Source organism: Ipomoea triloba, chromosome 1, assembly GCF_003576645.1.
Source record: "Ipomoea triloba cultivar NCNSP0323 chromosome 1, ASM357664v1".
Classification (NCBI taxonomy): Eukaryota; Viridiplantae; Streptophyta; class Magnoliopsida; order Solanales; family Convolvulaceae; genus Ipomoea; species Ipomoea triloba.
Genome location: NC_044916.1, coordinates 20758943 through 20772694, shown reverse-complemented (window position 1 = coordinate 20772694; position 13752 = coordinate 20758943). Strand labels below are relative to the sequence as shown.

General features: G+C 39.3%; 1 protein-coding gene across 3 annotated transcripts; it reads left to right on the top strand.

Annotated features, from left to right (window-relative positions):
* The first annotated feature begins 4514 nt into the window (after positions 1 to 4514).
* Positions 4515 to 8947, top strand: LOC116017205 (ATP-dependent (S)-NAD(P)H-hydrate dehydratase-like). 3 transcript variants are annotated; one of them, XM_031257751.1, is made up of 11 exons: positions 4515 to 4633; positions 4796 to 4990; positions 5589 to 5665; positions 5813 to 5922; positions 6077 to 6191; positions 6952 to 7014; positions 7129 to 7292; positions 7731 to 7792; positions 7936 to 8002; positions 8520 to 8702; positions 8784 to 8947. In XM_031257751.1, the coding sequence occupies exons 2-11, from the start codon at positions 4885 to 4887 to the stop codon at positions 8809 to 8811; spliced, it is 975 nt and encodes a 324-aa protein (XP_031113611.1). In that variant the 5' UTR covers positions 4515 to 4633; positions 4796 to 4884; the 3' UTR covers positions 8812 to 8947. The 3 variants fall into 3 exon arrangements, with proteins under 3 accessions (XP_031113611.1, XP_031113620.1, XP_031113604.1); XM_031257760.1 differs by having other exon boundaries at positions 4521 to 4633; positions 4755 to 4990; XM_031257744.1 differs by having other exon boundaries at positions 4524 to 4633; positions 4773 to 4990.
* The last annotated feature ends 4805 nt before the right edge of the window (positions 8948 to 13752 follow it).

Below are 13752 nucleotides of genomic sequence, written 5' to 3'. Positions count from 1 at the left end.
ATTCGTCAACATGGCCGTCCGGTGGAGGAATACTCCGACGAGTTTCAAGAGACTCTCGTCCACACCACAACGATTTGCCAAGACCAAGAGGTGGACCTCTACACCGCGGGTCTCGATGAATAGTTGCGCATTGACGTCGAAAACGTGCATCCTATCAACCTGGATGTCGTGATGAATCTTGCCTGATCCTTTTCGCGTGGATAACACTGGTTTTCGCCCTCAAGAGCTGCTAACCCTTATTTCTCCCCTTCCTCTTTCGCAGGTGGGTCGCACCAGTCCCAGTCACAACTGTCCACACACCACGCTCCGCGACCTAGGTAGTCGTAGTCGCCGGCGATTTCTGTCTCGAGTTCGGCCGGCAGCCACTCCATCGCGACGCCGCCCAGACCTGCGCACTCCCAACCGTGATTCTCTGGAGGAACGAGAGGCGTTGGCCCGTCGAGCAACCCGCTTCTTGAGCGTCGACTTCTTCGAAGCGAGTACCAGTAGAGACGCGCCAATGGGTTCTGCTTCCACTATGACGAGAGGTGGACTCCAACGCATAATTGCCGACACCTATTCTTGTTGGTGATTGACGACATCGCGCCTCCCTCTACTGATGGTGACCTTTTCGTTCTAGACCAATCGAAGTTGGACCAGACAGATTTGGAGCGACCAGAGATATCCCTACACGTGATCACGGGCACGGGAAATGGCAATACTATGCGTGTGAACCTACTATTAAATAATAGACCAATCACTGCTTTAATTGACTCTGGAAGTACCCACAATTTTGTGGACTCTACAACGGCTAAGCGATTGGGGTTAATTATTCACAGATGTCTATTTTTACAGGTGGTGGTGGCAAATGGTGAAAGAGTCACGGGACTTGGAATTTGCGAGGATGTCCAACTTCAGAAAGACTCCAATTCTTTTCCTGTTAATTTATTTGTTATTCCATTAGTAGGTTTCGAAATTGTATTAGGTGTGCATTGATTTTGCACTTTGGGTGCGATTCTGTGGGATTTTACCGCTTTAACAATGACCTTTACGTATGGCGACCGGCCTGTAACATGGCAAGGGGAACAAGTTCCCTCCGGTCGTTTGCTCAATGCCCTACAACCCCAAGTGAGCATTTCTAATGCCTTGAAGCACATCCTGACTGATTACTCTAACCTTTTTTAGGAACCTTTGGCACTACCGCCTAGGAGCCAATGCGATCACCGCATTACGTTGGTTACGAGCGCGGACCCAGTGTCCGTTCGCCCCTATCTCTATCCCCAGGCGCAAAAAGATGAAATCGAGTGCCAATGCGATTCCATGATGGCCCTTGGAATCAGGCCCAGCCGATCGCCATATTCTTCACCTGTGTTGTTGGTGCTCAACCACGACTGCACTTGGCGTTTCTATATCGACTACCGTGAACTAAACGCCAAAATGGTGAAGGACAAGTTCCCTATTCTGGTAATTGACGAGCTGTTAGATGAATTACATGGGACACGTTTTTTCACGAAGTTGGATTTACGGTCCGAGTACCACCAAATCCGCAAGAACGGGGACATACAATGCGGTTACGTCACATGACTCGTGGCACGAGCGAACCATTTTATGCCCTTACTACATCGGTTGACCCAACCTGCTATTCTCAAGCAGTAGGGCACTCATAGTGGCGTAAGGCCATGGACCAGGAGTTCAATGCCCGTCTTCATAACAACACCTGGCAGCTAGTACCGGCCAAACCTCACATGAACATCATTGGTTGCAAGTGGGTTTATCGCATGAAACGTAAGGCCGATGGGTCAATTGAGCACTATAAAGCCCGCCTAGTGGCCAAGGGGTTTAACTAGGTGGTTGGTGAGGATTTCTTTGACACATTTAGTCCCGTGGTCAAATTGACTACGGTGCGCATGTTATTTTCTCTTGCAGTTTCAAATAGGTGGAGTCTTCGACAGTTGGATGCCTATAATGCATTTCTCAACGGACACTTACCAGAAATAGTGTTTATGAAATAACCTCCCGGGTATGAGGACCCCATGCACCCGGACTATGTTTGCCACCTACGGCGGTCGCTATATGGGCTCAAGCAAGCACCGCGGGCTTGGTTTAAACGCCTGTATGATTTTTTGCTGTCTACAGGCTTCCTAGCGTCAAAGACTGATGTTTCGTTGTTCCATTATTTCGATGGCACCTCGAGAGTTTTCCTATTAGTCTATGTGGATGACATCATCATGATGGGCAATGATTCCCTGTTGATTGATAGCCTGTTGCGCCACTTATTGTCCACTTTCAAGATTAGGGACCTGGGCTCACCAGCGTTCTTCCTTGTCATTGAAACTTTGCGTGTGGATGAAGGGTTTGTCTTGTCTCAACGTCGTTATATGGTTGACATTCTGACTCGCATAGGTATGACTGATTGCAAGTCTTTAGCTACTCGAGTTGCGGTCACTCAGGCCATCTCGCCATCTTCAAACCTGTTTGAGAACCCCACACAGTACCGTCGAATAGTTGGGGCCCTACAATATCTAACAATCACTTGGCCTGACTTATCCTACGCAGCCAACCGTTTGTGTCAATTCATGCATTCGCCGACCGATGATCACTAGGGCCTGCTCAAGCGTGTGTTGTGTTATGTCAAGGGTACCTTGAACTACGGATTACGCTTGTCTACGTCGTTATCCTCGAACATTCATGCTTTTTCAGACTCGGACTGGGCCGGGTGTCCGGTGGACAGGAAGTCAACTAGTGGATATGCAGTTTTTCTCGGGACGAATCTCATTTCCTGGCTCTCTCGCAAGCAACACACTGTGGCCCGCCGATGTGGCAGCTGAGGTAACATGGATTATTTTGCTATTAACATAAATGGGCCTTCACTCGGGCAATTCTGTGACTCTGTGGTGCGACAATCTCGGGGCTACATATTTGGCTGCTAATCCAGTTTTTCATGCGAGAACGAAGCACGTTGAGATCGACTATCATTTTGTCCGTGACAAGGTGGCCTCAGGTGAGTTCAAGGTGAATTTCGTGTCTACAAAAGACCAACTGGCAGCCATTTTCACGAAGCCCTTGCCTGCTCCTAGGTTTAGCACTCTCCGGGACAAGCTCAATGTTGTCGACTGCCAACCTTGCCCTTGAGGGGGTGTGTGAATAATATTTTTGTTAATATTTATATTTTGTATTTAGTTAATATGTGTGGTCTAGAATAGCTTGACTTAGCTTCCTATTGTACATGAGAGTTTTGTGTCTCCATAGTCATATAGGACTATGTTATTCCATTGTGTTTGAATTAATGAATTACTGATAGTCTCATCAATCGATCAGTTGGATGTGATTGTCATTTTATAAATCTTGCACTTAGGGCATATTTAGTGCATTTCTCTTTTTTTTTTCATTTCTTTTTTTTTTCCTCTATTTTCTTATTTTTCTGTTTCTATTAGAGAAATGATTAAAAAAACAGGAATAAATAAGTGTGTTTATCAGTATTTATTTCTCATATTCAAAAAAAAATTTCTTATATTATTTTTAAACTAAAAAAATGAAATTAACAGAGAACTAAATGGGTAAAAATTTACATAATTGACAATTTAATCTTATAAAAATAATAGTTGAGTATTAAATTAATAATTACGACATAATTGAGGAATATTTTGTTTGTTAACTCAAGAAAAATACTTTATTTCCTTCCTAAATTTCACCTATAATATTTTCCCTTTTGATGTGACATTCAAACCTATTGAAGAGAAAATGCCAAAAGTGTTTTAATTGAGAGGGGTTTAGGATGTCATTTATTTAAAATAATAATAATAAAAATGAAAAAAAGTTAAAAAACCACTAGCTTATTTTTGAAAAGTTATATAAGGTAGCTTTTCAAAATACACTCTTATTTTAAGCTACTGGCTTTTTTTGAAAACATTATCTTAGTAGCTTAAAATAAGCTCTGTCAAACAGAGCCAATGTTATCTGTATTTAACAATCTTCTATATTTTTCAAAATGTCACATCACAAAATTTATAATTATTCACTATTCACTCTTCACTCTTCACTCTTCACTCATGCAACTTTCTCTTATCTTTCAAAAATAACCCCACTATCACATCAACTTTTATTAAAATTTTTATTTTTATTTTTATCAACAAAGTATTAATAATAATAATAATATAATAATAATAATAATAATAGTAATATAATATAATAATAATAATAAATATAAAAGCCGTTAGAATTACTTTTGCAATTCTGACAGACAAATTACAACAAATGCAATTCTACCTTTTTAGAATTAATACACGTAATCACTAAAAAAAATTTACATCAACCTTACAATTGGGAAGAAGGTCTTTGACAATATTAAAAGTCTCTAACAATTTACATCAGTAATAAATAATCTTGCTCTGGACTGTTTTATTACATGAATTCTGTGGCCTTTGTAACAAAAAAAAAAAAAAAAAAAAAGTCTCTAACATTATTATTAACTCAATAAATAAATTCTAAATAATTGGAACTTCTAAGGTGCTGATTATAATAATATCTCCAAACCCCTAAATTCCAAAACCATCAACAGTTGAGCATTTCCAGAGAAGACAAAACCACCGCTTTGAAGTTTGAACTTAAGAAAAGCTCACACCTTTCTTTCTTCAGCCACCGGAATCCGCATTCTGTAAGCTCCCTTTGCTCGTTTTTCGATCAGAGCCGACTCATAATGTCTATCCGTGAATATATTCTGAATTTAGTAAAGTAGTGCACTCATTGTTTTGTGTTCTTGCATTGATTTTCTGAAGCTTTTGATTTGGAAATAGTTTAACGCTGGCAAATTCAACAGCTGTAACTAGAAGGCTGCAGTTCTTGCTAAGGTGTTTGGGGGGTTACGCTGGGAAAGCTAAGAATTGTGGCTATCAGAATACTATTAGAATGCAGTCTGTAGTGAGCATTGGGGCTAGCTTGGAGGTCGATGCTGTCAGCGTTTTAAGATCAATAACCCCAAATCTCGAGTCAACTAAGTACAAAGGCCAAGCTGGTGAATTCTCTTGCAGTCCTTTTTATGATTCTTAATAGAAGAGAGACACGGGCATGGAATTACATATATATGCTTTGAAAATTGATATGTTATTTTTTAAAATGGAATTGTTGTTTCCTGAGTTTGTGATTTGTGGAAAGCATTGGCTTCTAAGCTACAATTCTGATCTCATAAGTGAATATTGCATAATTATCTGTTTTGCATTTGCGTGGTCTTTAATAATCAGATAGCTAGTTGCCTAGGGTTTTTTTTTATGATGGAGGGTGTCTAGATAGAAGCATGACATTAAGCCAATAGGATTATGAACTAATTAGGGTGAAGGTTTTTTAAAATCTCATTTCCATGAATCAGGAATATGGTTATACTGAAGTATGAAACATGTTTTTTTTTTTTTTTTTTTTTTTTAAATATTTTTAATATATATCAAATTTGAGATCATTGATATGGTTTTATAATGTTTTTATTACACTGGAAAGTTATGGGCATTGATGTGTTAGAGACTTAGAGGAGACATCATTTTATTTCATTGCAATTGCACTTGATCAATTGTTGATTCGTGCCGCCAATCATTAATGCCTTATCTCTGTTTGCCAATTAGGTAAGATAGCTGTTGTAGGTGGGTGTCGTGAGTACACTGGGGCGCCATACTTTTCTGCTATTTCAGCATTGAAAATTGTTAGTCCACTCCCACTAGCATCTCACTCCTTTCTCTTGATAACTGTATTATAGATGTCTCACAAAACTCTTTATTTTTACTTTGTTGCAACAAGGTTGTCAAATTGTAACTGAGAGCTACTTTGCTTTGATTACTTGTTTCACCAGGGGGCAGATTTGTCTCATGTATTTTGCACAAAAGATGCTGCTCCAGTTATAAAAAGCTACAGTCCTGAGTTAATTGTACATCCTATTCTAGAAGAATCTTACAGCATTAGGTGAGTCTTAAATACTTACTAACTGATTGCAAATTTTGATGTGTTTTAGGATTTTAATACCAACCTGGTGCTTTTCCCTTTTTGACTCCACAATTACCTCTGAAGAAGGAGAAGATTTGTTAGTGTTCTGATATTTTTGAATGAACTCTCCCAGGGATGAGGATAAAAGCTCTATATCAGCCAAAGTGATTGCAGAGGTGGATAAATGGATGGAGAGATTTGATTGCCTAGTTATTGGTCCAGGCCTCGGAAGGGATCCATTTCTCCTGGTGTGCTGTCGGTCTATTCTTTTATCTTAATGATTTAGTTTTCTGCTGTACATGTCTTGGAAGAGATCCATTTCTCATGATGTGATGTTGGTCTATTCATTTACCTTGATGCTTTAGTTTTCTGCTATACATATCTGGCTGCAAACATAATTAGATATTGTAATTCCAATACAGTCTTGGATTATTGGTTGTTCCCTACATCTACCATTTATCTTTTAAGTTAAAGTTCTTCAAAGTAAGGCATATGTAGTGTGATTGGAGCTGAAATTTCCAATAGATTTGGGCATAAAAGCACATACAGAGTATTAATCAAAATATGAAATTTGAAGAAATGAACATTAAGCACTAGTAGTGTTTTAGTGTGTATACATTAGAGGGAGATAAACCTGAAGGACTAGTTCTGTTTTAATATGTTTGCATCTAAGGGAGATAAATTTGCAGGCCCATTATTCTGTTTTAAAGGACTAGTTCTGTTTTAATATGTTTGCTAATTCTTATAGAACAGAAGGAACAGATAGTAGGATATTTAATCTCATCTTCCCTAGCAGACACATCTGATTGAGTTAGACAGGAATCTTAGAACTTTTTTGTGATTAGGAGAAATCTCACACTGCAAGTTTCAATTTGGAATCATATGGTGTTATTAGTTTGGTACCTACAAAAGGATTCTTCTCATTATCCATGCACTGTTTTATTGATATCTTTCCATCGGTTGGGTAGTTGAGTTGACTTCCTTCGAATTTTTCACTTCCTCTCTCAGGACTGCGTGAGTAACATCATAAAGCATGCACGAGATTGTGATGTCCCAATGGTTATAGATGGGGTATGAAATAATTTAGTGAAAATATTTCATATTCGTTTTTTATCAAAAGCCTAATTATGTTGTAATGTATTGCATCTGATGATATTTACTTACAGAATGCGATTTCTTTTTCAGGATGGACTCTTTCTTGTTACAAATTGTCTTGATCTGGTTAGAGGCTATCCTTTGGCTGTGCTGACACCCAACATAAATGAGTATAAACGTCTTGTTCAAAGTGTGCTAAATTCTGAAGTTAATGATGAAAATGGAACTGAACAATTAAAATCACTTGTTAATGGGTAAGTTCTCCCTTTCCTTGTTTGCTGAAATAACAGTTTCCCTAATAGTATGATATCCCTATATGAAATCTTTGTATCAAAACCGAGCAAAAACTGTTTTCCTCCTACGGAAGCTAAGCATGTTTATGCTGGATTATCAGTTGCAAGTAATGTAATATGGTTAAGGTACCACTTCAGGAGAAGAACTATGCCCTCTCCCCTCGCCCCTCCTATTGTAATTTGAAGATGTTAAAACCTTGTTGGCTTGTTGCTGCCTAAACCATTGTTCCACTTTGAAAAGAGTAGTGATACAGTATCTTCGATTGACATTGTGCAATCTTTGTTATCTTTTAACCCTGTTTTGAGACAGACCAATCACCTATTAAGTTGGATGCTTGTGCAGATTCATCTCTATCCAAAGTTTCATATAGATTATCAATGTCATGCTGCATTTTTCAGGATTGGTGGCGTGACAATTTTACGGAAAGGAAAATCTGATTTAATCAGCGATGGTAAAACAGGTATTTCATGCTTTAAACTCTTAGTGAGGTAGTGAATTTGTGAAGTTTCATTTGGTTGACTGGTATCTTCTATACTACTATGCATTCTGCAACTTATCATAAAATATTCATCCCCCATATATATTTCCTTGTGGTTCTTGCAGTTAGTTCAGTGTGCATATATGGCTCCCCTCGACGCTGTGGTGGCCAGGGTGATATACTTTCAGGAAGGTTGGTAATCTTCATCTTCTTCCCCATTGTATAACTTAGCATACGGTCCTGAGACATATATGACGTCTCAACTCTCACGTCCAATCCTCATTTCCCTTTAGCCAACATAGAAATAGTCAAATTGCCCGCACGGGTTTAGCTCACTGGTTTAGTAGACAATATTTGGGAGAAGAGACCAAAGTTCGAAACTCGGCAGCGGCAGTATGGGGATAATGCCCAAAGTGGGTAGATCCCTTGTGCACACAAGCATTTGGCCCTATCTGCTAAGCCATTGAGTTACCGTGATTTACATCCTCTCACATGTTTCGTCGGACCGGGGCTATGCACACCGTCATTTGGCCCTGTGTGCTGAGCCATTGAGTTACTGTGATTAACATCCTCTCACATGCTTTGTTGGACCGGGGTGTGGGAGGCCCTTGGGGTTGGGGATTCAACATTTTGAGAGAAGAAGAAAATAGCCAAATTGAAACTTTGCTCTTTGCTGGTTTTACACATATTTCATTGCTATTGCTGTCAGCGTTGCTGTATTTCTATGTTGGGCACGCCAGCAAGCTGCTGCTAAGGGAGAATCGGTCACGAATCCTACAATACTAGGGTGTATCGCTGGCTCTGTGCTACTGAGAAATGCGGCAGCCCTTGCATTCAAGAACAAGAGGAGATCCACACTCACTGGGGATATCATCGAGTGCCTGGGACAAAGGTGAGAGTTCTTTAGATTATATAGAAATCTTGTAACTACGAAATGCAGAGCGATTATTCTGATTCATTTTGCATTCTGCAGCTTGGAGGAGATATGTCCAGTCCTCTGAGAGACCACTCAATAAGTCATCTGGTAGAGTTGTGGTGTTGTAAATGTAACTTCTGCCTTCAATAATAAGCTGTTTGATGAAACTAAATATAAGAGCAATCAATAAAATAAGGCATATTGCTGAAAGAAATTCTAAATATTTGTTACAATAATCATTGTTAAACCTTTTATCTAGTCACTATGTTACAACAAAATTTTAAATGTTAAGGCCTTTCTCAATAGTGGTGGAATTTTTAGGAGATTTTGTAGGAATGATTAAGAAAGAGAAAATGAGAGTAAGGAAAAAAAAGAAAAGGAAAAAAATCAAAATACCAAACTGAAAAAAAAAAAAAAGAAATTAAAAAAATATATTTACGCCCAGGTTTCTTCCCACAGTGGGGCCCACCCTCACTACCAAAATCCAGCACATTGCAGGAGAAAAATTTCTTCAAAATCTTCCATCACATTTGTTAAAACCCCTCCCTAATTTTTACTATTCCAAAATCTCCCCAAAAACAATTAATGGAAATGACCGAAGTGTAATAACAGCAAGCTATAAGGTGACAAGTTGTCACTTCTTAAGTAAGTAATAAGCATTTGAACATCCGTCTCCATAATAATATCATCCCAATTTTATTCTTCAACTAACTTAGAGCCTCTCGCACTGTCAACGCTTTAGCTTGTGTAGGCAAAACCGCTCTCATGCCCACTGGCCCCTGCTGCAACGAATCTCCCATGGTGGTCACGAAGAATCCATCAAATTTCTAATTTTTGCCACCACCTATTCCACCCTCGGCCCCCTCATCCTGCTGTCCACGCACCCTTTTCCGATTTCTAAGATATGCCAAAGCAGTTCTCACAACCTCCCTTGGATTCACAACCACACCATCCCAAACCCTTTTGTTTTGTGCATCCCAAACCAATCGTAGTCCCTCTGTCCCATTTTGTTTGTCTAATTCGATTAACCAAGGCTAGATTGAAGTTAATTTTAGTTCAATTATTCATAATTGTTAACAATAACATGTGGCCAAATCATTTGCCTTACAACACAACTCACCACATTCCTCAGCACATGGGTCTTCACATGGCTACCCAGATTATTGCCCATACTCCACATGGTTTCCAACTCACACAATCACAAGGACACCCATTTCTAAGTATATATTCCACCATCAGATGCCCTCTTCTACAACTATAAATAGGGCTCTCCTTTGCAAGAACAAATCATCCCCAACATATCAATTCTCTCTTCTTTCTCTCTAGTTCATTCTCACGTAGGATTTCTTTCATTTGCTAGCTTTCTTTAATTTCCAATTTAAGCTTAGCAATTTATATATTGTAATATTTCCTTTACAATAATTATAGAGAGTTATATTTCCAATCTCCCCAAAATTAATATTCCATTATTTTTCATTTTATATTTCTCCCATATTATTACTTCCTACAATAATTCTCAATTCGCGATCACCGTACCCGCTTCCGCAGTGCTTGTTAATTCATTCCCTAACAAGTGGTATCAGAGCGGTTTAATTGAGAATTATTTTCAAAGATGTCAACTCTCACCAAGTTTGATGTCGAGAAGTTTGATGGGAAAATTAGCTTTTCCATTTGGAAGGTTCAGATGGAAGCCGTTCTAACCCAGAACGGTTTGAAACGAGCAATAGCCGGGAAAGACAAGAAGCCGACTACAATGACAGATGAGCAATGGGAAGATCTGGATGACAAGGCACGTTCAACAATTCAATTGTGCCTATCTAAAGCAATTCTACGTGAGGTAGTAAGTGAGAAGACTACGTCAGATTTATGGTCCAAGTTGGATTCGCTTTATATGACCAAAAGTCTGGCAAATACGTTACGCCTGAAGGAGCAGTTGTACACAATCCGTATGGAGGAAGGTACTCCTATCAATTCTCACTTAGATGAATTTAATTCAATTTTATTGGATTTGGAGAATATTGATATTGAGATTGATGATGAGGATCGGGCTGTTTTGTTACTAGTTTCTCTCCCTAAATCATATAAGCATTTCAAAGAAATTATGTTATATGGTAAACGGGAAACCCTTACTTTTAATGATGTTAAGTCAAATCTGTTGTCCAAAGAAAAATTTGACTTAGAAATTAAATCTGAGGAGAAAGGCGAGGGTTTGACTGTTAGGGGTCGTTCACTTGATACAAGGGGAACTAGTAAAAATTCTAGATCTAAGTCCAAAGGTCGTAAGTCCAACAAATCCTGTAAGTACTGTAAGAAGCATGGACATGATGTGTCTGAATGCTTTAAGTTGAAAAATAAACAAGAGAGAGAAAAGAAATCCGCAGAAGCGAGTGTTGTTGCTAGTGATTCAGAGGGTGACGTTTTGTTATCTGTTAGTTCCGGTAGCAAACGGAGCGAAACTGAGTGGATTCTGGATTCTGGTTGTACATTCCACATGTGTCCTCATAGAGACTGGTTCATCTCTCTTGAACCAGTTGATAGTGGAATTGTCTTGATGGGTAATAATACCCAATGTAAGGTTAGTGGAATTGGAAGTGTTCAGATCCGGACTCATGATAACGTTGTTAGGACTCTTACCAATGTTCGGTATATTCCTGACTTAAAACGGAACCTGATATCTTTGGGCACCTTGGAATCTCTGGGGTGTAAGTACATAGCTGAAGGTGGAGTTCTAAAGGTGATAAAAGGCTCTCTTGTTCTCATGAAAGCTTCTCGTTCTGGAAGCTTGTATGTGTTGCATGGCAGTACTGTGACAGGTTCAGCAGCAGTCTCATCATCGGTGGACGACGCAGATCTCACTCAACTATGGCATATGCGTCTGGGGCATATGAGTGAGAAAGGCATGCATATCCTGAGCAAGCAAGGCCTCTTGGGAAATTCAGGTACGGAAAAGTTACAATTTTGTGAGCATTGTGTTTTTGGGAAACAAAAGAGGGTTAGTTTCTCTACTGCTACACACCGTACCAAAGATGTATTGGAATATATTCATTTTGATTTATGGGGACCGACTAAGGTCCAATCTCTAGGAGGCTGTAGATATTTTATGTCTATTATTGATGATTTTTCTCGTAAGGTCTGGGTTTATTTCTTGAAACACAAAAAACAAGCATTTTCTACTTTCAAAAAATGGAAAATACTTGTTGAAACTCAGACAGGGAAAAAGGTCAAAAAGCTCAGGACAGATAATGGACTGGAGTTCTGTGAGTTAGATTTCAATGAGTTCTGTGCAATCAATGGAATTGCAAGGCATAAGACTTTGCCTGGTAAACCCCAGCAGAATGGTGTTGCAGAACGTATGAACAGGACTCTTCTGGAGAGAGCTCGTTGTATGCTCTCTAATGCTGGGTTATGGAAACGGCGTGATTTTTGGGCCGAGGCTGTTTCTACTGCATGTTACTTGGTAAATAGATCTCCACACTCTTCTCTTGATTTCAGAATTCCAGAAGAAGTTTGGTCAGGTAATCCTGTTGATTACTCTATCTTAAGAGTTTTTGGATGTCCTGCATATGCTCATTCTAGTACAGGTAAATTAAACCCGAGAGCTATCAAATGCATTTTTCTTGGTTATGCTTCTGAGTCAAAAGGGTATCGTCTATGGTCTCCTGATTTTCAAAAGATCATTTTGAGTCGAGATATCACTTTTGATGAAAATGCATTACTTTCTTCTGGAAAAGATTCTATTGTACCCAGCACAGGTGATAAGCAGGGTACTGGAGAGAAGGTGGAGTTCAATTTTAGGCTTAATGATAATATTACTATTGTCAATGATGATGCATCTACTAGTACCGCACCTCTCGTCGAGCCACAACGGGAGTATTCTATTGCTCAAGATCGACCTAGGAGGATAATTACAAAACCTGCTAGGTATGATGATGAAACCCACTTGGTTGCTTATGCACTTTCAGTTGCACAGGAGGTTGATGGTGATCCGTCTTGCTATTCCGAGGCTATTTCCTGTGCCAACTTGTCCAAGTGGTTGGTTGCTATGCAAGAGGAGATTGAAAGTCTTCACAAGAATGAGACATGGGAGCTGGTAGAGTTACCTAAAGGTAAACGCTCATTGAGTTGCAAGTGGATTTACAAGATGAAAGAAGGCATCCCTGGGGTTGAGAAAGCAAGGTGGAAAGCACGGTTGGTTGTTCGAGGTTTCGATCAACGTGAAGGTATTGACTTTAATGAGATTTTTTCTCCAGTTGTTCGTCATACCTCTATACGTGTATTACTTGCTTTTGTTGCTCTGTTTGATTTGGAGTTGGAGCAAATTGATGTAAAGACTGCATTCCTACATGGAGAACTTGATGAGGAACTTTACATGTATCAACCTGAGGGGTTTGAAGTTCCTGGAAAGGAACATTGTGTCTGTCGCTTGAAGAAATCACTCTATGGGTTGAAGCAAGCTCCAAGGCAATGGTATAAGCGGTTTGATGCTTTTATGTTAGGGCAAGGTTTCTCAAGAAGCCAATATGACAGCTGTGTCTATTTTAAAGAATTTTCTAATGGGTCTTTTATCTATCTATTACTTTATGTTGATGATATGCTCATTGCTTCTCCTGACATTTCTCTTGTTACTAAGTTGAAGTCTCAACTAAGCAATGAGTTTGAGATGAAAGACCTTGGTGCAGCAAAGAAGATTCTTGGCATGGAGATACACAGGGATCGTCAAGCTGGAAAACTTTTTCTATCCCAGAAAAAGTATGTTGATAAGGTGCTTGATCGATTTAATATGTCAAATTGTAAACCTGTGTCTACTCCATTTGGTGCACACTTTAAGTTGTCTTCTGAATTATGCCCTAAGTCAGAAGCTGATGTGGCTTATATGAAAAAGGTCCCTTACTCAAGTGCTGTTGGAAGTCTTATGTATGCTATGGTATGCACTAGACCTGATCTGGCTTATGCTGTAAGTGTTGTGAGCCGATATATGCATAACCCTGGTAAGGAACATTGGAATGTCGTTAAATGGATTTTACGG

Excerpts from the sequence above, each read along its gene's own strand:
- LOC116017205 (XM_031257751.1), top strand. The coding sequence starts at position 4,885 with ATGCAGTCTGTAGTGAGCATTGGGGCTAGCTTGGAGGTCGATGCTGTC. Across the intron at positions 7,015-7,128 it reads TCCCAATGGTTATAGATGGG|GATGGACTCTTTCTTGTTAC; the intron begins GTATGAAATAAT and ends TTTCTTTTTCAG. Across the intron at positions 7,293-7,730 it reads TTAAAATCACTTGTTAATGG|GATTGGTGGCGTGACAATTT; the intron begins GTAAGTTCTCCC and ends TGCATTTTTCAG.